The sequence below is a fragment of the Triplophysa rosa genome, linkage group LG19, assembly GCF_024868665.1.
Source record: "Triplophysa rosa linkage group LG19, Trosa_1v2, whole genome shotgun sequence".
NCBI classification, from domain to species: Eukaryota; Metazoa; Chordata; class Actinopteri; order Cypriniformes; family Nemacheilidae; genus Triplophysa; species Triplophysa rosa.
In genome coordinates, this window is record NC_079908.1 from 20163278 (window position 1) to 20189268 (window position 25991).

General features: G+C 39.8%; 2 protein-coding genes across 12 annotated transcripts; one reads left to right on the forward strand and one right to left on the reverse strand.

Moving 5' to 3' along the window:
- Positions 1 to 5137: 5137 nt before the first annotated feature.
- LOC130570103 (beta-1,3-galactosyltransferase 9) lies at positions 5138 to 16545 on the reverse strand. 4 transcript variants are annotated; one of them, XR_008964922.1, is made up of 3 exons: positions 16447 to 16545; positions 10625 to 10724; positions 10481 to 10536 (listed from the first exon to the last, which is right to left on the reverse strand). XR_008964922.1 is itself a non-coding variant. In XM_057360232.1 (2 exons), exon 2 carries the CDS (start codon positions 6418 to 6420, stop codon positions 5320 to 5322), a length of 1101 nt encoding a protein of 366 aa, XP_057216215.1. In that variant the 5' UTR covers positions 6421 to 6426; positions 16447 to 16500; the 3' UTR covers positions 5138 to 5319. The 4 variants fall into 4 exon arrangements, 2 of the variants coding, with proteins under 2 accessions (XP_057216215.1, XP_057216214.1); XM_057360232.1 differs by lacking the exons at positions 10481 to 10536; positions 10625 to 10724 and adding an exon at positions 5138 to 6426 and having other exon boundaries at positions 16447 to 16500; XM_057360231.1 differs by lacking the exons at positions 10481 to 10536; positions 10625 to 10724; positions 16447 to 16545 and adding exons at positions 5138 to 6426; positions 6642 to 6741.
- kcnt1a (potassium sodium-activated channel subfamily T member 1a) lies at positions 6580 to 25548 on the forward strand. Of its 8 annotated transcripts, none has more exons than XM_057360226.1 (32): positions 6580 to 6627; positions 6728 to 6777; positions 10273 to 10431; positions 13142 to 13221; positions 13311 to 13413; positions 13569 to 13610; positions 13699 to 13747; positions 14738 to 14797; positions 15060 to 15134; positions 15216 to 15299; positions 15492 to 15586; positions 16484 to 16667; positions 16861 to 17025; positions 17095 to 17231; positions 17344 to 17407; positions 17559 to 17667; positions 18249 to 18357; positions 18618 to 18791; positions 18866 to 19101; positions 19172 to 19382; positions 19568 to 19673; positions 19759 to 19931; positions 20010 to 20081; positions 20176 to 20310; positions 20623 to 20734; positions 21211 to 21312; positions 22062 to 22145; positions 22816 to 22938; positions 23054 to 23345; positions 23502 to 23564; positions 23700 to 23784; positions 24051 to 25548. In XM_057360226.1, the coding sequence occupies exons 1-32, from the start codon at positions 6595 to 6597 to the stop codon at positions 24154 to 24156; spliced, it is 3672 nt and encodes a 1223-aa protein (XP_057216209.1). In that variant the 5' UTR covers positions 6580 to 6594; the 3' UTR covers positions 24157 to 25548. The 8 variants fall into 8 exon arrangements, with proteins under 8 accessions (XP_057216209.1, XP_057216206.1, XP_057216207.1 ...); XM_057360223.1 differs by lacking the exons at positions 6580 to 6627; positions 6728 to 6777 and adding exons at positions 9151 to 9208; positions 9837 to 9975; XM_057360224.1 differs by lacking the exons at positions 6580 to 6627; positions 6728 to 6777 and adding exons at positions 9151 to 9208; positions 9837 to 9975 and having other exon boundaries at positions 23505 to 23564.
- The last annotated feature ends 443 nt before the right edge of the window (positions 25549 to 25991 follow it).

Below are 25991 nucleotides of genomic sequence, written 5' to 3' on the forward strand. Positions count from 1 at the left end.
CTCTCTCTCTCTCTCTCTCTCTCTCTCTCTCTCTCTCTCTCTCTCTCTCTCTCTCTCTCTCTCTCTCTCTCTCTCTCCAGGCGGTTACCCTGCATGCATTTATTCCATCAGGGATGTGTGGATCAGTGGTTGGCCACCAGTCGGAAGTGTCCCATCTGCAGAGTGGACATCCAAACACAACTCGCGACCGAGAGCTGAAACATGAACAAATAACTCCCATCCTGAGAGCTGGAACGCAAGCTCTTCTGCTCTTATTAAACACACACATCAGCATATATCTCAAACAGATATTGATCTACACAAAACCCTCGCTTACAGGGTTGCCATCCACACACACACTCTGTATATTACCTACACGCATGCATATGTGTGAAAATCATACACCCCACTAAAACTCCACCCAATGAGCCATCCAATACGCACTAAACACACACACGCTTTACTGAGCCAATGACAATAACCGACACTAAACACACACACACATGCTGGTAGAGCTGAAGGGTCTGTTGCGAGGAGCGGTGTGTGTCCGTAGCATACGTGTGTGTATTTGTGCAATTCCTTAAGCCATGAACTTTACTAAAGACCCTCAGCTTGCATACAATACACACGCACACACTGAGTAATGACACACGCATACACGTATGTACACAACCGAGCTCTTGGCGGATGAGACGCGGTCATATCTTGCTGCTGGAGCGTGTGTGTGTGTGTGTGTGTGTCGCTGTATTTCTGATCTGCAATACTGCTTTAGTCTTACACACTGGAGCTATTTCAGCATTGTTTGTGTGCCCGTATGTACGCTTGAGCATCATTTTGGTACGTGTGTATTGTGTGTGCGTGTTATTATTTTATTGGTAATGGACAGGCCCAGACGGAACCTTCGGGTGTTTGTTTACCGTTCACAGAAAAATGAAACCTGAGAAATGTGTTAAACAGAGCTAAGGGTACCACACTTATCGGTAGGATTTAGTCGAAATATTTAATAGTAATAGTTAAACTGCATGGGTTTAATGGATATTTAGAACTTTGTCAACGAGTGACATTTCATGTTTTTCAGAAATCTGCGGTTTAGTGTCAGAAATTATTTTCCCTATTTTTACTTTTATGGGGATATATTTTCAGACATTTTTTTATATTTTACGCTTCAAAATATCTTGCTTTTTATCGTTTTGTTAAAGTCCCAGTGAAATTAAAAATGACAATTCTTATTTCTTAATGAAATATTGCAGCGTTTATAGTAAATAGCTTATCAATGTGGGTCATTTTCTTTTTAAAATTCATGTACCCTCATAATCTTCAGTTAAAATCTGAAAATGCACTTCCGCCCTGAAATGACCATCCATTTCAAATGACGTAAACTAGACGGCTTGGCTGGAGCATCTGTTAACTCCTCCCCTTCAACTGTCAGTCTGCTGCCAGTTTCATTTCAAAATCAATGCAACGGCTGTTTTGACGCATCCAATCAATTCGCAGTGAAAAATGCAAGCCACGCCCACTAATTTTCTCCTTTGAAATTCCTTTCCACTCTGAAATGTGTCCGATTACGGAAGTAAAAACGATCGCGACTTCCGGTTCAAGGGGACTTTAAATTGATAAAAGTTAGAATGTTGCATCTTCACCAACACATTTTCTCACCAACTGGCCCTAGAATACAACTTTAAGAAATATATACGGTTTTACAAATAAGAAGGTTTTCGAACGTCTCAATTTCTGACGCTGCCGCAGAGTTCCGTGCGGGCCAGTCCCTGGGCTCGCTGTGCACGAAGGTGCATGAAGAAAAGCCCAAAAACACGACACATACTCAAAACATTAAAAAAAACTTCAATTAGTCATTTCAAAGACAGCAGGAGGATGGCTGTTGTCTTCTAAGACGCTCCAGGCATATGTAGGGTGAGAATGTTGTGATCGATAGATTCGTGTAGATGGGCGCAGTCGTAGTTGCATGCATCTGTGCTTCGGTCGTTGTTTTAAAGGTACACCTGGAAGTGTGCGTGCGCGTGTGTATGATATTGCATGAATGTGTATTAGCTCCTTTAAGCTGTGACGATCTGTATCATTATCAGACTCATGTAGCTTGTGCGCGAGTGCGTCGCTGTGTGCGAGAGACCCTTTGACCCTTGACCCTAAATGCCTACTGAAAAAAGCACATGTGAGCATAGCTGAAGTGCCCGGCCTCACTCTGGTGCTGCGCTGCCATGGTTACTGTATTTATTATTGGTATTTAAAACGTGCAGTGTTGGGAAGGGGGCGGGGCTTGTGCGTGTCCAACCGTGTTTTTTTGTGTCACTGGTCTGCCCTCGTGGTTGCTATGCTGTATTGCTAGAACTACAATGTAGAATGTTGTGTGATAGAGGACCATCCGCCAACAGCACACGAGCATGGCGGGACGGTTCGCAACCACGGAAATGGCCATTGCAGTTTTTAAGGTCTAATTTTGTTCCTTGAGAAGTTCAAAAGTGAATGTACACTTTTATTATTTTTATTCCTTTTCCTTGATTTTATGCGTAGTAAATTTACTCCAGGGTTCAAATTCACAGCCACAAATTCACAAACTTCCTGTGATCATTTAAAATGTAGCATTTCGTCCTGTAGCAAATGCTATTTTGTTTTTCAACCAATCGGCTGCGGCCTTCGCCCGTGTGTTGGCTCCCCCTCCCCCAGTGTTCCGTGTGCTGATTGGCAGATGTTGGCTCACGTTGATCGTTTACACAGGGTTATGTCCGTTGAAATGCCTTAAGTATTTAACAATCATAATTTATTACTAACTGTAGATATCGTGGGTGCGTATTTAATTTTGTATAGTTTCATTCTTTTGCAATGGAATCATATTTTATTTATTTAGAAATAACACAAAATGATTAAAACTCTTACCTCATGTTTGAGTTGGTTTGCGGGAATGCTTCGCATGCGGTTGGTCGTGTTCGTGTGTGTATCTCCCTTTGGTGCTGTGACCTTACTGACATTCCGCTTGCTGATTGGTCAGACACGGCAGCGGAGTGGGAGTATTCGGGGTTTTGATTCGCTGTCCTGTTTGCACTCTTAGTTTTTCGAAGGCCACCCTCTCACTGGCATCATTTTAACCACTCTGGCAACACAATCAATCTCTCTCTCTCTCTCTCTCTCTCTCTCTCTCTCTCTCTCTCTCTCTCTCTCTCTCTTAATGTCTAATTAATGTTTACATGATCTTTCTCATCTATGCTAGTTTTTACCTTTTAATGTTTACATCCACAATATTTTTGCACTCTTTTCTCTTGTTTTTTTTGCCTTGGTCTTTCTTAAACTGTTAATGTTTACATTCTGTCACTGAACAATTATCAATCTCTGTGACTTTGTACCAAAACCCAATGAGTTGACTTTTAAAACGGCTTCCTAAATAAAATATAATCTCATAGGCAGAAAAAAAGCACTCATGTTACTTGCTTCATCTGCCATATTGGATGCATTTAATCACTGATCTTGTTGCAATGCCTTATGGGATTGTCTTCTCCATGCTGCCTTGGAATTTGTCCAAATGAAAGATGTTCTTAAGAAAGTTAACAATGGTTTTATCATGGTAAAACTGTAGTAACCGTTTTGGCGTATTGATTACCATTTGCATAACAACTGTTTTACTACAAATGGTTAAACTATGGTTACTGCGGTTCATTTTCGTAAAGGATTCACTAGGTTTCCTTGTGCCTGTTTCTTTTTTATTCTCTTCATCTCATCTCTGTTGTTTGTCTGTTTTCTGTCTCCAGGGCATGTGAAATCTATTCATCATTTCTCACTTTCCAAATATCTTTCTCTCAACCTCTCTCTCTCTCTTTCTCCCTGTCTGAGGATTGATCTCTTAACCCTCGCAGGACAGGGTCAGGACTAACAGAGTATGACAAAGCACAACAGATTTAAAATGCATGTTTTCTCAGGTTTGAATATATACACGACTAAATAGAAATATACAGCTACATAGAGAAAATAAAGTTACTAGTGCAGATGTTTTACTAACGGTATTAGAGAATTGAGTTTTTGCTGCTGCTTGCGTTTGAAAAAAAACGAAAACAACAAAAAAATGACTTGAATACTAAAGTTGTCCTACAAGTGCCAGTGACAGGGGTGCCGCGTGCCGTGGATGTTTTTCACTAGAGGATTTTCTAGCAGAATATAGACTATTTATCATTCATATTAAAGCAATAGCGCCTCCTGCTGGTGTGACTGCTAGTACGTATAACTGGTCGAGTATAAAAAAAGCGTCTGTGTAAAATGTTAGATTTCTCTTTTGGTGGAATTTTTGTACCTTATTTATTACTACTACTAATGATGAATTTAAAAGTGGCATCGCTAAAATGTTTTTTGGGTTTCGTTTAGTTTTAATTTGGTTTAATTTCAAAGCTTGTACATTATCCTTTTTGTATGTGCTCATTTTGTAATAAAAATGGTTAAAATGTTTAAACTGCTGCTTCGTTTCTTGAGTTCACACAAACAAGATTATAAATATATATCATTGTGCCAACACCTTTTTCTTAAAAACAAAAACAAAAAAAATTGTAGGGTTTTAGTCCTGGATGACTTGGACCAGATTATGAAAATCTGCTTGAAAGTTAACAATTGCTTTACTACGGCATTTGTAGTTTAAATATAGTATTTGTAGTAAAACCATATTGACCTCAAATTCATCATTATCTCTAGACAAGAGACGCATGACAAGCAGCATCTCTGCAACTTAAAAGTGACTACATTGAAGATGGTCAAATAGCCATTACATGGATTAGATTTTTTTTTTTGGTTACAGCATAATTCCCAAAGTTTGTGTTAATACATATTTGTATGTGTATAGGCCTACTGTTATTCTAAAATATGGATAAATAAGTAAATATAGTTTAAGTAAGTGATCGGTCGTGTATTTATGTTAATGTGTTTTATGTATTCAACTGATTATAATTTAAACAATGTGTTGCGTAAGAACCGTTTGTCTATCATAACACTAGAGGGCGAAATACACTAAAATAGACACAATGTGACAAATTCGTCAACGCATTGACTACGTCTCAATGCTTGTAAAAAAATATTTTGCATTTTTGGTTTTGCTCATGTTTTCGGTGAAAAAATGTTGCATCTACGTACTGTAAGAAAAACAAGAGACATTCATCCACATATGAATGTTTATTTTATTGTTATTATTAAGTATGGAAAAATATGACATTTTTGTAACACTGTTGTAGTTATGACACAGACGAAATCAGACATATGTGTATTAAATAACATTACAAATCTATACAACTAAAAGAGATTCTACATGTTACATCACTAAATTGATATAAACGAAATAATTTATAATCCGTTCTATCCCTGGCTGTTATCTTCACTCAGAAAGGAAAGCTTATCCAGGAAAGTCATTGTTTTGCACAATACCAAACTATAATACGTCGCCAGCATGCCGCAGCGCCTCCCGTTCCCCGCCCCTAAATCTCTCCAAGCCACGCCCATCAGCCTCCCTCCCACCTCTGCAGAGCTGAACAGAAAGTTATAACAGCAGGGGTTATAGCGAACGTGACGGTCGCCGCAAAACCGAGAGCTGTGAGTGGCTACCACACCTGCCCGTCGTGCGCACAGGCCAATCAGAACGTCCGAGGGGAGGGGCAGAGCTATGTTCTGCGCGGCGACGTAAACCTTTCTCACGACATCCTGTGACAGGAGGAAGGCGGGGCTTGAGCAGAAGTCTGGCAGGTACTTCTCAGGGTACACGTGGTAGGGCAGGTAATGCGGTCTGCCGGGGTCCCGCTCAGGCGTGGCCCGGTGGATGACCCTTCCCAGGTAAAGATCATCGGGGTGTGTTTTCAGCCCCAGCAGGTGTGATGCAAGCGCAGGTATGTTTAAATACACCGTATCTTCTGAAAGCACGATAAATCGAGCTTGGGGGCAAAACAGCAGAACCCATCGAAGTGCCATTTTTACCTGTTCCCAATGTCCCCTCTCCCACTCTCCCCGTGAAACCCCTCCCTCAAACTGCACGACGTCGCCGTAGTGCGCCGACTCCTCCCTCATGGCCTGATGCTCCGCCCCTAATGCGGAGGACCCGAGGAAAAACAAAGTCCGCAGGGCGACGTGCTGCACCGTTGTCTGATTGGCCCACGAGTTTCGCACCGCCTCCCTCTGGCTGGAGTTTCCCGGGGCACTGAGGACCACCGTGAGAATGAGGAGGTCCTTGTGGTCGGGACAAGGTTCAACATTTAGAGGATAAAGTTGTGAGGTGTTGAGCCTGGCTTCCGTCAGGTCCAGTTTACGTGCTCGCTCCCGAATGTCGAGCACAAAGCGGTCGGTGTAAGCCGCTGGAGACGACTGCAGCAGAAACTCCTCGACGATGTCACCGCCAAACAACAGAGCGTGAAACAAGACAACGTTGCACAACAGAAAGCACCACTGATGAGTCTGTAGCCTTATCATGCAGATCTATGAAAAAAGAAAAGAAAATCACATTTTTTTTGCATCTTATAAACAATCATCCACATCTTCTGTTCTGTTACTGATAAACGGGTCAGTGATCAAATGTGTACTGTTTTTTTGTACAGAAGCATCTGCTGAAAAAAATGAATGTAATGTATATGAAGGCAATATCAGATGGAAAGCGGAAGAGATGAACAATGGAAACAAGTAGTCTGTTTTACCTTCATGATTTCCTTTCTGCAGATTTGGTCTTAATCTCTGTAAATTAAAATTCCTTTATTTGTCTATTTTCTGTCTTTGCACACAGGTGTGTGAAGTAGCGTGCATGCTGCTCGACTGGAAGATGACACCAGGCAGGTAACGGTAACACAACACAGCTCGGTCTCCACCAGCTTCACCAACACTAATAATTCATGATATTAGGATACATTACTCCAGAGAAACTAAAAACTCCTCTTAGACATCAATTAAAGAAACAAGTCACCCAAAAATAACAATTCTGTCATCATTTATTCCCCCTCGTGTGTTTTAAAATCTGTATATGAGTCTTTCTTCAGTGACAGACAAAAGAAGATATTTTGAGAAATGTCTTTGTGGTTTTGTGTTTATATGATGGAAGTCAATGGGGTTCAGTGTTGTTTGGTTACCATCGTTCTTGGAAAATCTTCAAAACATGGTAAAACTACCTACATTGTGGGGACCGGCTATATGATGCTGATTTGAAAATGTATAAGGTTTTAACATCGTGTGAATACTCTATCTGTCCCCTGAGAAGGATTTTATGACTAACTGCGCAGACACATGTCTGAAATGAGAGCATTTGTGTCTTCTTACCTCTCTCTCACTCTCACTTTCTGAAGGCCTTTCCCATTTATCTGTTTTTCTCATTGATGATTGTGAGTTTTAAAAGTCTCGGGTTGAGTGTGATGTCTGCCAGAAACTGATTTGAGCTCTGGGTTGTCATGGTAACAAAACCGGTTGCCAGGGCGATGATCTCATTGTCGACTAGGCGAAGTGATTGGTGAATTGGTGAGAGGTTTGGAAGGCATCGTGAAGTTTTATGACAGTAGAGTTGTCATGGGCCGATAGTGATTGGATTTGTTGTGGTTGTCGGTGCAGTTATCTCCTTTCTGTTCTGTTGCAGGGTTTTTTGTGCACACTGAAGACATGCGTTCAGATGGGCTGCTATGTTTGTCAACAAGAGTTAATGACAAACTTTGTAGAAGTTAAAGTTTACCTCTAACCCCTGACACATCCTCAGAGGTATCGCCCTTATGATGGATTTACTTTTCATTGTATTGTGGATTATGCAGAACCATATATACAGTATATATAGAGAGAGAGAGAGAGGGGCTGTATAATTCAGGAATCAGACAGAGCCAATGCGGTTTGTCTTACACCCACATATATGAGTCACAACTCTGTGTGTGTCTGTAGATTCAAATTGTGATTCTTGGTCAAGTCTGCCGGCTGTTTTTTTCACTGCTATTAATGTGTACGTCTGTGTTTATGTGTGTGTGCAGCAGGTCCTATATGTAAGATGATGATCTTTTGGGTCATTGCCATAGCAACAGCCTTACCGGGACACATAAATCCTCATCCAAAACACATCATTTTTTGTCCATTAGTCAGTTTTTCTGTCAGTCATTTTAGACTGACATTTACTTTCAGACAGTGCTTAGATTGAAGAAAAGATTTATTACCTTGGTGTGCCATTTTTCTCTATTCGGCAGTCATTGGTGTTTCCAGTACATTGCGAAACAGAAAGGTTCTTCTGATGTCAAAGGTAGATGTCAAAATAGTTGCCCTCAGTAACTAGAGAACTGTGGCAAAACAGGGGTTCAAGCTCTGGGGTCACGTGTTTGTCCAGTTAACAGGTAAGCATTAACGCACAGTTATGTAAATACAACTTACGTGCACATCCGCAACTAATACATTTTTTGTCTATAAAAGCATTTTTTAAGTTTGGAGCTGAAATTAAGCAAATGTTTTTGTGTCTGCGTGGTGTGTGGACACGCCCTCCAGTGAGTCATATGTTGCCAGGTCCAAGAAACATTTCTAGCCCAATGTCCCCTTAAAACCCGCCCTAAAGGAATGAAAACTAGCCCAATTTTTTTCCGGTGTCAAATCAAAGTTAACAACTGCCAAAAGACGTTTCTCTGGCTATATTTACTTATCTGAATGGTTTCCTGGATACTGTTTATATTTTTTGTTCTGTTGAACACAAAAGATGTTTCGAAGGATTTAGGAAAGCAAACAATTCTGGGTCACCTTCGACTACCATTTTAATTGTTTCTACTATGGTAGTCAATGATGCACCAGAATTTTCAGTTGCTAACATTCTTCCAAATATCTTTGTGTTCAACCGAACAGAGAAATTTATTCAGGTTTGGAACAGAGAATTTTCATTTTGGGGTGGAGTGTCCCTTTAAGAAAGATCCAACGTGTGCTCGAGACCACGCACGGAATTGGATGAGAAATGTTCTAGACTGCGTAGCGCTGCTCAAACGTGATATTTGGAGCCGGAAGAATCAACTGTTGTACACTCACGTATGATTTATTCTATTGTGCAACGTGAGATGCACCGTCCTTAGTACGAAACATTGGTACAAACATAATTCGGATGCATTGTCTCATGATTACAAATTAAGAAACTTATCTATTAACATTTATCCTTAGTGTATAAATAAATATTTTGTCGGCTCCATAATTTTTCCCGCAACTGCATTTTCAAAACTATTCCAAATGTGCGGGAAAACGGCGACCCTGGCAACAGTACGCACGCGCGGTATGTTTACTTTATCCACAAGTTTTTTTAAGCTTCTGTGTTCGCTTTTTGTTGCTTCTTGAGTTTACAATATAAACATTGTTGCGCACAGTCAGTTCTCATTAACTTACTGGAATGTTCAATTTAAATAGTTTGGCAAATTGGCACATTCATTTAAATATGCAAATTGTATATAAAGGTAAATATAAAAGTTGAACAATGTCGGTACTTTTGCTTTTTGCTAGTTCAGAAACAGCACAGGTAAACATCAGTCACGTCTGCCTTTAAGTCCTTGAAGCTCGTTGCTATGTTACTGTGAATACATGTAACCTTGGTTACTAAAGAGACTCGTGATGTTTTATTATTTCAGATTATTCATGTATAAGAATCTGTTCAAGGCTTTCCAGCGTACGGCGCTGTGCCCGACCATTTATAAACGCCACGACGTTAATGCAAGTTGATGTAGAAGTTGACAGACTTTGGTGCGACACGGGTTTCGTTTAAAACAAATTTGAAAGCGAATATTGATTGAAATTAAATGATTTTTTATTTTTGTGGGGATTTTAGAGTTTGTGGGGTAATACTTTTGCACCACGAGTTTTAACTTAGAAAGTTAACGTGGTTCATTTTTTTTTATAAATGCCTGAAGTTCTCGCGCGCGAGGAGGACGTCGTGGCCGTGACATTCCCGTCCGCGAGACGATCTTCGGGTGAAAAGATGCGAGACGCGTGCTACACTAACCACACGTTTGAATACGATGACGGGAGCACGCGCCGCACGCGCCTGAGGTAAAGTGCGCGCGCACGTCTCTTTAGCAGTTTTATCAGCAGTAAAAGTAGATAAACGTTTATAATTGTGTATTATATGTAACTTGTAACAGTGGTTTTTGTGAGGGTCTGTAATGAAACCGCAGTTTCTCCAATATTGTTTTACTTCCTCTACTTTTCTGCCCTCCAGACATTGAACCACAACCCGCTGTTCTAGACTATGAATCACAAAAAACTCACCGAAGATACAAACTTGCTTTTTAAATGTCAAAGCGACTCTTTCATATCATTTTTTGTTCTAATTCCACCCCCTGTTAGCCCAAGATGTGGCTCGACTCGCGGGGCCAGAGGGGTGGTCTTGAATGTTCAGGACCTCGAGATGATCACTGGATCTGCATCTGTTGTCCCCTCCCTTCAAACCCACTTCCGCTTCCAAGACCTGTTGCTAGGAGACCAGACATTTCAGAATGATGACAGGTATATATTGGGTATTGTGAATATTATGTAACTTTAATTTAAAACCTTTGAAACTGAAGAACAGTGGTCAGAACCACATCCAAATGATCGGCAGCTCTAGAAAAACTTGAAAAATTAAATGTGTATTATATTTATATGCACTATTAAACTTTGTCATTTAAACTTTGGCATTCTTTGTGATAAGAAAAAATACCTCATCTGACGTGTTAAGAGGATTTAATGACTTATGATGCAGCCACCCGTCAATGCCCTAGCAACCTCCCAGAGCACCTTAGCAACTGCACAGCATCACCCTGGCAAGCAATAAGACCACATTAGCATCTTGCAAGCATCATTTACATTTAGCTTCTATTGAAAATGTAAAAATCTAGTTTATAGCATCAGCTTTGCATATAAAGTAGGCTACTTTGAGTTATACAATACTAGTAAAACCTTCAACGTTAAGGGAAAAGGGAACTGTCTCAGTCTGTTTGTGGGTATGTGGGCACATCTCTCCAGTTAGACAGAAATAGCCTCTCGAGCAGGTTATTATCTCAAATAGCTGGAGAACAGGAGTGAGAGGAAGAGGACTGGCAATGCAAATACGTAAAGAAAAAAGCAGCTGTAAAAATGGCTCATTTTCCCCAAATGTCTTTCGTAGTACCTTGATTTTGTTGAATCTCTTTGTAAACAAGCACATTACAATAACCCTGCGTGACACTTTCTGTGTGACTTTTTTAGCGAGCTATTATAAAGACCAACAGCATCATTGTTTATTTTATAGGGCTTTAGGCATGTTTCTATGGCAACCATTATGAACATACAATAAAGGTTATGTTTATGCTTACGCATTCATTACATTACAAACGTTTTGCGGCACATTTGCAGCATCCTACAGCTGTTTTGTGTCAATGAGCAACAACACTCAACTCGTAATGCTTCATATATTTACATAGTCGTGTTAGTAAAGATAATAAAGTATGGTGAGATTCGAATGCACATGCACACAGAACAGGGAGCGATACTGCCTGCAGTGGAGATTGTGTGGGCAGGTTATTTTGAACGTCGCCGCTGTAGATGATGTACTTCCATAACAATCCACTCAGCCCAGACCTCCACGTATCCTCGACCAGAAAGCCTTCGGAATGGAGCAGAAGAATGCCGTGCCGTCCTGGGTTAACCCCGCTCTGGTCAATTGGAGGCTGGACTCTTTTGGTAGTGATGCTGGGCAAAGGTAGGATACGTCTTAGGTTTTTTCAATTTAATTTTGCCTAAAGCAGGACTGGTTTAATGGAGTTTGAAAATGTTAGATGAAGTGATGCACTTTAATGTTGTTATAGTTGTTTCTATCTTTCATTATAGAACTTTGCAAAGTTCCTTAATAGCTTTTTTATAATTAAAGTCATTTCCACATTACAGATCTTGTTCTGTTTTCAGATACACATTTTATCCACGATATATTTAAGCAATGTGTTTAAATCTTTGTATAATTATTAGAAATGCAGTTATGACTTTATGACTTCATATTACTTTACACTGAGGAATATTTGAAGAGTTTGGTTCCAAAATGAGATGACTCCGTTTTTAAAATTGTTCAAAAATCATGTTTTTTTGTGCATTCCAATTAATATCAATCAAACTGCAGTTGGTTTGTTTTGAATTAAGACAGAATAACTAAAAAAATACTAACACAATAAAAACGTGATAACATAATAAAAAAACATGATTTTGAGTTATACAGTATCTCATTTTGGAACCAAACTTTTCATTTGTACTTTATCTTGTCACAGGCAGAGTGTTTTTTAGTTTTTAGCTTTATTGCATTTTTATTAATATTTTTATTTTGTAGTGATAATCTTTTTTTAGTTTAATTTAAGTGCCTTCATCTCTCATTCTAATTGTATTTAAGTTCTACTTCAATGAACAGAAATGTTTCTTGAGTTTAGCTTAAGTAAACTATAATAACCCATAGGTCTATTAAACAAGCTGCAAACGAAAATGGTGCAAAAATATACACTTTTACCCTGATGTGCATTTTATCTAAAATCTTGATCTTGAAATGTTATTTGTAAATTTCCCAAATTGTGAAATGCCCTAAATCATCCCAAATTTTGATGTATTAAAGTATATACACCGTGTTTTTCTGTCCACATGGACACTGTAATGTGCCAGGGTTCTTTCTCTGTTACTTTATGACGGCAAATAAAAGCATCACACTGGTGGTCTCCATGGGAACTGACAGAATCCTCACATCTCCAGCGGGGCTGTCAGAGATTGTAATGTAGAGAATTGCTCTTAATGCTGAACTATGTCAACAGAGTCAGTCAAGACACTGATCAGAGAGGGGGGAAATGGCAGTGAAAAATAGAAATGATGGCATTTTTATTGACATTGTGTCAGGCTGCTGTAGCTTATCACATCTTTTACTGTAAAGCTTTAACTATAAAATATACATAGTCCCATCCATCATCCCCCAGCCCACCCTCTCTCTGCTTATCTTTTTGCCTGTATTGTGATGGTGTGCAGTTGCCAGTGCCGTTCATTTTAATGTTGTTGAATATAATAACATTCATGTAATTTTATGTGTTGCTAAAATATCCAAATACTTTTAGGGCCACTGGACATATTTCAGATTATTTCAATGATGTATTATTTTATTTTTGTTTATTTACAGTGATGTAATTACTGTTAATGGTTGTGGTTGTTATATGTGTGAGTTGTGTTTCTACAGGGTTCATGTGGAGTTTTATGTGGATGAAAACACATTTAAAGAGAGACTTAAACTCTTCTTCATTAAAAACCAAAGATCCAGTAAGTCACGTGTATTGTTAACTTTAACCCTCATTTTTAACCATTTTATGACATCCCAATGCACTGATGTGTCAACTTTTGTGATGTAGGTTTAAGGATCAGAATATTTAACTTCTGTCTGAAGCTTCTGACGTGTGTCCTCTACATCATTCGAGTAATGACGGATAATCCGAGTCAACTCCGCAATACATGGTCAGAATTGCGTGTCTGTGCGAATGTGATTACTTTGATTAATTTCTGCCACTGTTATACAATTGACTTACTAAATTTAGTGAGTCATTTTGCATGAGGCAGTGAAATATCGTCATAGATTTACAGACACACCAACTCCCCTCTCCTCTTTACAGCATCAACTGTAACAGCACCACACTGACCAATGACATCAACTGGTGAGACACACAACCAGCATCATTTACACGAATGAAAGTATGAAGGTTTATCACACAAATGCTCATTTTGTGCTTTGATCTCTCGCAGGGAGCTGATATTCTGGGTAGATAGAAAAGTACCAGTGTGGGCCATTCAGGTAAATCAAAACAAACAGAACAACAAAACATAAGCTAGTAGTTTCCAAACTATAGGATACACAAACTTTTTTAATTTAAAGGAAAATAATAACATTCAAACTAAGCCATGTATTTCACACGGGGACAAAATAATATGTGCACCATTAAACATATCTATAACCATAAATAAACGTGTTTACTTGTGAAGTTCAGTAATGTGGTACTGTTCAATCCAGTCTCAAGGCAGTTCGTGAGTGACATCGTCACGAAATTTCTAATCTATTAATTCGTGTTCATGGACACGAAATCCCAGTTTTTGTTCGTGCCAGTCAGCACGACTTTTGATACACATACCACGTACGTATATAGATTTATATGTTTATAACCTGATACCAGAGGAAGTTTCACAAAATGGCTATAAGCTACCCCTTACCCCACTCAAACCCTGAAATCACAGGCGCAAAGGCTAATTTTGCTAAAACAAAGGCATTTTACAAGGTGGCTAAACAATGATAAAGTTCCACCCTAACCCCGCCCCTAAATCTAACGTCACAAGGGCGAAGAAAAATCATAATAAAACTTACGAATGAGACCGTAGGAATTCACACAAATGACCCACCTTGTAAAATGGGTACGAATGACCATCAGATTGCGTTGATATATATTTATACATATGAAAGATACATACAGTATTAGGGGCGATTCACATTTCGCATCTAAAACCTCGCGGAAAATGCGGGCCGCGCCGCATTCTCTACTCAAAAGACCCGTGGTGCGCGTGCTGCACTCAGAAAAGTTGAACTATTTGCATCTCCATGCGGCGCCGACACGCCTAGAAAAATGCGTGCGATATGCAGCGCTCCCTATTTGCCGCATGTCATATTTTTGGTTCCTGTGGGATTGTGTAGTGCTTTTGTGTTTTCTGTTTTTTAGTCACCTTTAAAAATAAATGCATTTGCAAAATAAACAAAAGGCATTTTTTCAGTCTTCGTGATTTTCTGACTGTTCAGGTGATTGTGGCATCCATCAGTTTCATGGAGGCCATGTTGCTTACGTACCTCAGCTATAAGGTTAGTGCCTTGAAAAGTGTTTCTTAACTCTTAACTAAGATTAAATGGTGTATAGAATATGTGACCGTGCCTGGGAAACTGTTTTCTACATCATCTATTATGATGTAAAGAAGATTCTGTGAAAATGTAATCTTGATATCTTTAATATAGACTGAGCAAGGCCATGTCAAACTTTGAAATCATAGAGAAAATAATGATTAAAATTCAACTTTGAGTTGATAATTAGATAGACAGGGGATTATGTCTGTATGTGTTTGTTCAGGGTAATATATGGGAGCAGATATTTCAGGTGTCCTTTCTGTTGGAGATGTTGAACACTGTTCCTTTCATCATAACGGTAAGGGCATCTTTAGAATGACACTATAAACATCTCACCACAGTTGGTTATGATATCTGACCTTTGATCTTCACATGTCAGATTTTCTGGCCTCCTCTCAGAAATCTGTTTATACCAGTATTCCTCAACTGCTGGCTGGCCAAGTGTGCTCTGGAGGGTATGATAGTGAGTATACACCTTCCCAAATAAACCCAGACCTGTATTCATCATCAAGTGCTGTATGGAAACATCAAGTGACGTGTGTGTGTGTCTGTCTGTGTGTGTGTCTCTGTGTGTGTGTGTGTGTGTGTGTGTGTGTGTGTGTGTGTGCGCGTGTGTGTGTGTCTGTGTGCGTGCGTGCGTGCGTATGTGTGATAGAATGATCTACACAGGGCAATCCAGAGGACACACTCCGCCATGTTTAACCAAGTCCTCATTCTCATCTGCACTCTCTTATGTCTGGTTTTTACTGGGTAAGACAATCTCTGTCAATTCTTATGTGAGAGGCAGACTTGTTATTGTTAAATAAAACTATTAAAACATTTCTGTTAATTAAAATCAAATAAAATGTAGGATGAAATATTATTAGAAAAACTATATGAAAATTAGAAATGTTGCCTTCGGAATGAACTGGAATAAATTTAAATTGAGGTAGATTAATAAAAATATATTAAACCTAAATAGTAATATAAATATAATACCACTGCTGTCCTTCTGAAATCTTGTATCTCCATATTTTGTCATTTTTATTTTTTGCCATATTGTATTATCATTACTCACCATTCTTGTTTGTGGCAGGGTTTTGTAAATATCTAACAAATAAAAAGTTTTTAAAAAGCGAATAAAAAGATAATAAAAGTATTGTCAACTTTGACAACACTGTATTTAATCGTTTAAAAAGTACCGTGTTTTTATTCCATTTCCTGCAAACAACAAATTAGGTATATTTACTATAAAATTATAAAAATGATAAAAAAACTATAAAACTGAACAAAAATAAGCATGAAAACGAATCTTATTTAAAGTATTAATAAAGCCAAACACTAAAATAACTCTGGTGTAAGGGTTCGCATAGATAGACACAGACAGACAGACAGACAGATAGATAGATAGACAGAAAGATAGATCGACAGATAGATAGATAGATCGACAGACAGACAGACAGACAGATAGATAGATCGACAGATAGATAGATAGATCGACAGACAGACAGACAGACAGACAGGTCGGTCGATAGATTGACAGGTAGACAGATAGATAGACAGACAGACAGACAGACAGGTAGGTCGGTCGATAAGAGAATAGAACTTAAATAAAGAAAATAAAAACTTACCCAAAACCTTTACCTAAAATGTCTTTCTTTCTTTCAGCACATGTGGGATTCAGCATTTAGAGCGAGCCGGTAAGAAGAGTCTGTCTCTCTTTAACGCGTTGTATTTTTGCATCGTGACCTTCTCTACGGTGGGCTTTGGTGATGTGACGCCACAGATCTGGCCGTCTCAGCTGCTGGTGGTGGTGATGATCTGTGTAGCTCTGGTTGTGCTCCCTCTCCAGGTGGGAGGAATCCATGACAATCACGCTCATTTAGAAATGAGAGCATACTCCCATACTACTCTTAGTGTTTCTTACGGATACTGTATGATACACAATATTTGCATACATATCTGTCAAAGATGTCCTCCATCGTTTCCCTTAAGATTTTATTGACCATGTAACTTTTTATTGATTAAATCTTCTGTGTGTGTAGTTTGAGGAATTGATTTATCTGTGGATGGAAAGGCAGAAGTCTGGAGGAAACTACAGCAGACATCGGGCTCAGACAGAGAGGCATGTGGTGTTGTGTGTGAGCACGCTGAAAATCGACCTGCTCATGGACTTTCTCAATGAATTCTACGCTCACCCGCACACACAAGTACGTCTGCCTGTATCTCTTCTCTTTCAGGAAACATTTCTATCATGTAATGTTCGTTGTGTGTTGTAGGATTATTACGTGGTGATCTTGTGTCCGTGTGAAGTGGATGTTCAGGTGAGGAGGATCTTGCAGATTCCGCTCTGGTCTCAAAGGGTCATCTACCTGCAAGGCTCCGCCCTCAAAAACCAAGACCTGCTCAGAGCCAAGTGAGTGACGGCCTCGATGGCCAATCACGACATCATTCAGGCGACTGAGTTTTCTCTGATTGGTCTGCTGAGTTGTGATTGCTCTGTTGATCCTTCTCTCTGTGTCCTGCAGGATGGACGATGCAGAAGCGTGTTTTATTCTGAGCAGCAGGAATGAAGCTGATCGCATGGCTGCAGTGAGTTGAACGGTCATATGTGTCGATAAACATTCACACATTCAAATCGCACACTTTGTAATGCTCCACTCGTTTTAAAAAGATACGATTATTATTGTATGAAAATGTCAATAAATTTGATGTTGATTAGAATGTATTGATGGATTGACAGGATCATCAGACCATTCTGAGAGCCTGGGCTGTGAAGGACTTCGCTCCAAACTGTCCTCTCTGCGTCCAGATCCTTAAACCTGAAAACAAGTTCCATGTTAAATTTGCAGGTACTGATTTTGACGCTTTTAGTACATGATTTTTACACTTTTGGTTCGTTTTGCATCTTTTGTCCTCTCATACTTTCTTCTTTGTCGTGTGAGTTTAGTATACTCTGTTTAAGGAGTTGAACAGCTTTGCTGTAACCGTCGGCATCTTGGCTCTGATGTCCCTGTTGAAATAAACAGCATATGCTGGTTAGGTAGGTTTTGAAGCATGGAAGTTGGTTTAAGATGGTCATTTGCTGGTTTAAACTGGTCATGAGCTGGTCCTAATCTGGTCATGTGCTGGTTTAAGCTGGTCCTTAAACCAGCAAATGACCAGCTCATGACCAGCTTAAACCAGCACATGACCAGTTTAGGACCAGCTCATGACCAGTTTAAACCAGCAAATGACCAGCTTAGGACCAGCTCATGACCAGTTTAAACCAGCATATGACCTGCTTAAACCAGCAAATGACCAGTTTAGGACCAGCTTAAACCAGCACATGACCATCTTAAACCAGCACAAACCAGCTAACATGCTTCAAAACCTACCTAACCAGCATATGCTGGTTTTCTCAACAGGGGTGTGTCTCTGTTTCTCTCTGCAGATCATGTTGTGTGTGAGGAAGAGTTTAAATACGCCATGTTGGCTCTGAACTGTCTGTGTCCAGCCACTTCTACACTGATCACCTTACTGGTTCACACATCTCGCGGCCAGTGAGTCAAAACTCCCACAGTTCCTTTAGTTTCTTTTTATTATGTTCATATACAAGACGCTGTATAACATCACTGTCATGTATGGCAGCCTAATGGGTTTTAAAAAAGTAATCTACTTTAAAAAAGTACCATAGTATTACAATGTTTTATTACTATGTTGTGGTACCATGGCAGTACAATGTTATGTGAATATGGCATTCTTACAGTACCGCAATATATCTGCACCACGATACCAGTGATTTAAATTCAACAAAGACCAGATATCTTTCTCAAACCTCTTGTAGAGAGGGGCAGCAGTCTCCAGAGCAGTGGCAGAGGATGTACGGCCGTTGTTCTGGTAATGAGGTGTATCACATCCGTCTGGGTGACAGTATGTTCTTCATGGAATACAACAGCAAGAGTTTCACCTACGCAGCCTTCCATGCTCACAAAAAGTAAGTTTACACTTAAAACGCAGAGCTCAAATTCTCAATAAACTTCTCATAATGTCAATTCATCGTGTGTGCAGGTATGGCGTGTGTCTGATCGGTGTAAAGCGAGAAGATAACAAAAGCATACTGTTGAACCCTGGACCACGGCACATCTTGGCTGCCAGCGACACCTGTTACTACATCAACATCACCAAGGAAGAAAACTCCGCCTTCATCTTCAGACAGGAAGCAGATCAGGGAAAGGGGCGGGGCCACTGTGACATTTTAAACAGCCCGTCTGGTCTTCCTGTTCACAGCATCATTGCGAGCATGGGTGAGCGAGAAATAGAAAACAGGACGAGTTTAGAGCGATTCCGTTTGACCAACGTTTTGATTCTTTTCAGGAACGGTTGCCTTGGATTTTCAAAACACAAGTCCCACTAAGAGCGGCGTCAAACTGGCCCCACCCTCAGAGAGCGAAGTAGGAAGTCGCCGCCCGAGCATAGCTCCGGTGCTGGAGATCGCCGACTCCGCTTCCTTACTGCCATGTGACCTCCTCAGTGACCAATCAGAGGATGAGACCGGACACTTGGACGAGGACGTATCGGCCAACGAGTGAGTCGAATCTTTCAAGAACATTTTTCTCTTTAAAACCCCCCAAAAAACCAGTCCGTGTTTTTTTTTATTTAACGTTGAATTTTAATCTCGAGTCTGCATCTGAAGAATATTCAAGGAAAACGTGTGCAAGACTATTTAGCGTTGTGACTTTTAAGATCTCAAATAGATTTGATTTCTCTCAGATTCGTGAAAGGATATCCCCCAAACTCTCCTTATATCGGGAGCTCACCAACCCTCTGTCACCTGCTCCGCCAGAAAGCTCCATTCTGCTGCCTGCGGCTCGACCAGGTGACGCGTCGTCCCTCCAGAACTGTTATTCCCAGCTTTTGATATGATGCTTCGTCCCACATTTGTGTATTTTTTGCTGTCGTAGGGCTGTGAGCATGTCAGCTTTGAGGACGCGAAAGCATACGGCTTCACAAACAAACTCATCATTGTTTCAGCCGAAACTGCAGGAAACGGCCTGTACAACTTCATCGTGCCTTTAAGAGCCTATTACAGACCCCGCCGAGAACTCAACCCCATAGTGCTGCTGTTAGACAACCTGTAAGATCACAACACACACATTATAGACCCCGCCCATGCATGGACTCCATGAACATTTCATCTTTCTACTTCCTGCAGACCTGATGATCACTTCCTGGAGGCCATATCCTGCTTCCCTATGGTGTACTATATGGGTGGCACCATTGACAAGTAAGACCAGACAAAAGTGTTCTGTCCTGCGCAGTGCATTCAGACACATGCCTCTGTCTGCTAGTGATGTGATTGGAGGGTTTGTGTGTGTCAGTTTGGACAGTCTGTTACAGTGTGGCGTTCTGTACGCTGATAATCTGGTGGTGGTGGATAAGGAGAGCACAATGAGCGCAGAAGAAGACTACATGGCGGATGCCAAAACCATCGTCAATGTGCAGACCATGTTCAGGTGAGACTGAAGCCGCAGACCTGAGATTAGCGTTAGAATCTGAGATTTCATTGGTCAAGTCATTAGACACAAAATTATTTTTATTGTGTGAATTTCACAAAAAGCAGTGATGATGTGGGGTATGTAGCAGAGAGAGACACACAAATAAAGTAAATTGTAATACTTTAATATATCAGCGGCTCTATCAAACTGACAATAAATGAAATATACATTTTTTTATTTTTTTATTTTATGAATAACATTGAGAACAGATTGAAAGCCACTGTTTTTCTATACTAATGCGTTATTTTAACTCCTTTCTTCTTTTTTTAGGTTGTTTCCGAGTCTGAGTATAATCACCGAACTGACTCACCCCTCAAACATGAGATTCATGCAGTTCCGAGCGAAGGATTGTTACTCTCTCGCTCTGTCTAAACTGGAGAAGGTGAGGAGTCGAGTCTGTTATTCCCGTCCTCCCCTTACAGAAAAGACACACGAAATTCACATGTGCAAAAAACACATGTGATCACATGTGAAATGTGTGTTTTTGGAACATTTTGGTGTGAATTCCATGTGAATTCCCACGTGAAACCCATGGGATAACATATGCGACATGTCTCCACATGTGATCACATGTTCTTCACGTCACCACATGTTGCACATGTCATCCCATGGGTTTTTACATGTTATCCCATGGGTTTCACGTGGGAATTCACATGGAATTCACACCAAAATGTTCCAAAAACACACATTTCACATGTGATCACACATGTTTTTTTTTGCACATGTTAAACACATGTTGTATACATGTGATCACATGCGAAAAACATGTAAAAAACATGTGAAATTCATGTGTCTTTTCTGTAAGGGTCATGGATAGAGATGGAGTGTAAAATGTGTTTCTGTGTGTTTGATCGACAGAAGGAACGTGACAAAGGTTCAAATCTCGCCTTCATGTTCCGTCTCCCATTCGCCGCCGGTCGAGTGTTTAGTATCAGTATGCTGGACACACTTCTGTATCAGGTACAAATAGGTGTGTTTGTGTGTCCTGACAGAGACAGATGTTTAGAAAACCTCTTCTGATCTCAGTCACGGCGCCCTCTAGTGTGCGTAAACTAAACTTTCCTGTTATTACAGTTTTTTTAATTGCTTAGACACTAAAAGTGATACTTGAGGCTCACTCAGTGAAACCATTCACCAAATCTTTAGATCAAGTCTGCTAAACCGAAAACACATTACATGCTTTAAACTTAGTTTGCTATTGTAAAACAAACTTTTTGCAAAACACTAAACACAGGTCTTTACATCAGACACAACATTTAAAACGAATAGCACATGCGTTTCATTGGGAAAATACTGACATTAAAAATTCTACACTCATTTACAGAAGTGTGTGAAAACACTTCCATCTTTTTTGTTTACACTTCACAGCACACTGGAAGAAGACACGAGAGAAGTGTTTTACACTGTTCACATCTGTGTGTAGTTTGCCGTGTATGTGGCTAATTATTTTATGTTTGTGTGTTACTATGCAAAAATACCATTTTTAGAGGAGGTAAAATAGTTTTTAATGACGTGTGTGACATTTTGCATTTTGTGTGTGTGTTTTGGTGGTATTGTGTGTAGAGTTTTGAGAAATGGAGCCATAGTTTCAAAAATTGTGTGCAAGTAGTTTGCAAAAACTGTAATAACAAGCTCTTGGTAAGATGTTTAATTGTTTAATGCATACTGTTTATTTGAGGATTTTATTTTGGGGTTGTTTTGTGTGTCAGTGTTTTGTGAAGGACTACATGATCCCGATAGCCAGACTTCTGCTCGGACTGGACACCACACCTGGATCAGGATACCTGTGTGCTGTGAGTACAACACACACTGTGTGTGTGTGTGTGTGTGTGTGGTGCTGTGCCGTTAGCGTGCGGTGCGGCCGTGCGTGGTGGAGTGTAAGATGTGTGTGGTAGTGTGGTGTCTTCATGTTTCTGTATATCGGTGGTGGGACCTAAACCGAATACACACCAACACATGGGGACTCGTGTCACCGTGGGGACCAAAATTGAGGTCCCCAGGGCAAAAAAGCTAATAAATTGTACAGAACAATATTTTTTACAAATCTAAAAATGCAAAGTTCTATGATCTTTAGGTTTAGGGATAGGGTTAGGGATAGGGGATAGAATATACAGTTTGTACAGTATAAAAAACATTACGCCTATGGCATGTCCCCACGGGATAATACAACCACAAAGACACTGTGTGTGGTGTGTCGTGCGTGCGTGAATGTGTGATGTGTGTGCGTTGTTGGGTGTAGTGTGGGCGTGTTATATAGTCTAGCATATAATAACAAAATTTTTATTTACTTTTTTATATTTATTTTCTAAAAATGCAAAAAGTTTTCTACTGACCATGGTTACGGTCAGCGGGTAGGTTAGCTGCGTGTGTGATCCTTTCACCAGTTGTTGCTGGTGATCAGTGAATAGGACCGATCTGCAAATATCGCTGTGTCAATATGTGTGTATGTTCCTGCATGTGTAGATGCGTGTTTGTGAAGCTGACCTCTGGATCCGGACATACGGAAGATTATTCCAGAAGTTCTGTTCATCTAGCTCAGAGATTCCCATCGGAATCTACCGCACAGAGGCACACTCTCCACCTGAGGTACACTAGACACACTCTCATTACGTCTGTGTTTATTCTCCGCCTATCTAATAGCCTTTCCTGTTGTTGCCATGGTAACACTATGAATATTTTCCTGTGTTATGTGTACCTCCAGTTTCAGGGCTCCGTCAGCACCGAGGGTTTAAGCGACACCAGGGAGAAGGGGGAGGAGTCAAAGGTCCTCACCCGGAGTTCGTCCAGCGGTGACCAATCAGAGTACCCGCTCCTGAGAAAGAAGAGCATGTACTGGACGAGGCGTCTCAGTAGGCGGAGCGTGAAGAGGAGCGATTCCTCCCTTAGCTTCATCCAGCAGCGTATGGGCGTGTCTCGCCGCTCGGAGAGGGAGGAGCTTACGGAGCTCGTCAGGAACCGCATGCAACACCTGGGGCTGCACACAGCCGGATACAGTAAACTCTGACCACATGGCACATTACTGATATGTTTAGAATCCGTTTTGTTGTGTTGTTGATTTACTTATAATATTTTACAGTGGTTTTAAGTGATTGAATGCCTCATTTGTAAGGTGCTTCTTCCAAATGTAAATGTATCTCTCATTCATATAGAAGATGTCACAAATCTAACAGCAAGTGATGTTATGAACAGAGTAAACTTAGGCTATTTGGAAGGTAAGTACCATTGCATTCTTTCATCTACCTTGTAGTGAGACGTTTTCTTTTCGTATGTTACAGTATCTCGTCATTGCCTGTGGAACATGAGGGTATTTTTTGAGTGACAGGTGTATCCACCAATCTCTGTTGCAGATGATCTGAATGACCAGCAGAACTCCATTTCATATGTGCTCATAAACCCCGCCCCGGACACAGTGCTACAGCTCAACGATGTTGTGTATGTAGCGAAAACACTGAACGCATACACAATGACGAATTTAATAGTCATTTTCACCTGTCTGATCAAAAATGACACTGTGAACATCAAAAACTTGCAATAAAATCCTTTAATGCCCTGGATTATCCCTTACGTAATGCACACATGTACACAAAATGTTTCTCATACAAACACATAAACATAACGTCTCAAAAATCACACTAACAGAGTTTTTAAATAGTTATAAATCCTCAAACCAACATCGGTTTACTCGATGTGTTCTGCAGGTTTCTGATTCGTCCGGATCCGCTGGCTCACGTTCCTGATGCTCCGCCCACACAATCCCGCCGCTGCGGGTCCTCGGCGGACACACCAGAACTCAACAAAGTTTAACCAGTGACAATATGTCGATTAGATCAAATACAGCCGCTGTGAATCAGGTAACACTGAGAATACTGCAGAACAGTGATGTCTTAAAAATTAAACATTTATTTTTTATTAAATGTTGAACTTTTCACCAGCTCTTTAAGCTCTTACAGTGATGTAATCTCTTGATGGTTCATATATTTAGATTTATCTGTAATATTTTGGTCTAAACACAGCACTTTAATACTAGAAAATTTAGGGAAATGTGGCTTTTAATTGTGAGGTTACTGTGTTTGAGGAATGTTGTGCAATGGTGTAAAAGTTACCATGTTCCATCAGTAAACAACAGGGATTGTTATTTTAACCTGTGAAGTGTTGCTTTCTCACACAAGACAGCAGGGGGCGCCATCTTACGTCATTGTGTTCTCTCCGTGCAGGAGGCTTCTTTCAAAACAAATAAATACAGCAATCGGGTTGCAAACATATTTACAATGTGCATTTATAAGTTTAGTTTGTTTGCCATGTGTTTTCCTTCTTGTTTATACATTTGTTTCTGTTTACAAACAAACATCTTAAAATTTATTTTTCTGCAATATTTGGAGTTGAAATTGTCTGAATGTTACATTAGATTACAAAACATAAAAGCAAGCAGCATTTATTTAAACCGAGCACATGCACACGTTTCAAGCAAAGGATTTTGCAAAGATGTGATAAAAATAAGTGACAGAAATATAGATATGATGTAAAAATCTTAGATAAAAGTAATAAAATATGTTATGGGCCCGGAAAACATACTCCTAATTGACATTTTTTACTTGAAATTTTTCTTTTTCAAGAAAAAGTTGGATCTTATCTGGAACATATGAGTTCACAGTCTCTCGAAAAAGCTGTTGTAAATAACATCCTAAAGTTAGGATAACTTCACATCTGTCCTAAATCTCAAAACGTAAGATATTTTAAACACTACATTTATTTGGCCGTTTCAAATATTATACATATGGTGTTGAGTCAGAAACCCCAAAGATTAGTTTAGCAATGAGGAATTTCATATTAATTTAATGATTATGAAGTCCAACTTTCTGACTTTATCAATTTTGTCTTCATTATTAAAAAGCAGAGTTCTTTTACATTTATTCAAAGTGAATCAAAACAATGAAGGATTTTTTTCAGAAGTGATGCAAAGTCAGTCGTGAGAAATACTTCAGCATCATTTGTTTGCAGATGATACTTGCTTTGATGTTGTGTTATACAACGCAGTGACATTCTAGCTGCATACTAGTAACAAAAAAGTGGAACGTGTTGTTATTCTAATTACCATGTAATTTAATAGATTGTAATTTGTCAGATATTTTTGTGGATCGTGTGCCTTTAAAAATTAAAGTGTTTACAGCATACAGTGTTTTTGTGTGTGTGTGTGTGTGTGTGTGTGTTCATGTTTCTATATCCCGGTGGGGACCTAAACCTGAATACACACCAACACATGGGGACTCGTGTCACCGTGGGGACCAAAATTGAGGTCCCCACGGGCAAAAAAGCTAATAAATTGTACAGAACAATATTTTTTTTAAATCTAAAAATGCAAAAAGTGTTATATGATCTTTAGGTTTATGGGTAAGTTTAGGGGATAGAATATACAGTTTGTACAGTATACAACTCCTTACGCCTATGGACTGTCCCCACGGAGATAATAAACCAGACATGTGCGCGTGTGTGTGAATTAGTTCTTTTTTATGGGTATTAAAGATGTAAAGGTGTGTCAGCTTGGAAATAAAAGATGAGATGGAAAAAGTGGGAAAATCAATGTAACTGCCAGCAGTGTGGGGCACACACACACACACACACTGTGAGGCAGTTTCGGTCGA

Coding starts and splice junctions, on each gene's coding strand:
- kcnt1a (XM_057360223.1), top strand. CDS start 9,166: ATGTGCGGGAAAACGGCGACCCTGGCAACAGTACGCACGCGCG. Junction 15,587..16,483: donor TTATGTCTGGTTTTTACTGG/GTAAGACAATCT, acceptor TCTTTCTTTCAG/CACATGTGGGATTCAGCATT. Junction 19,932..20,009: donor GTGCTGCTGTTAGACAACCT/GTAAGATCACAA, acceptor TACTTCCTGCAG/ACCTGATGATCACTTCCTGG.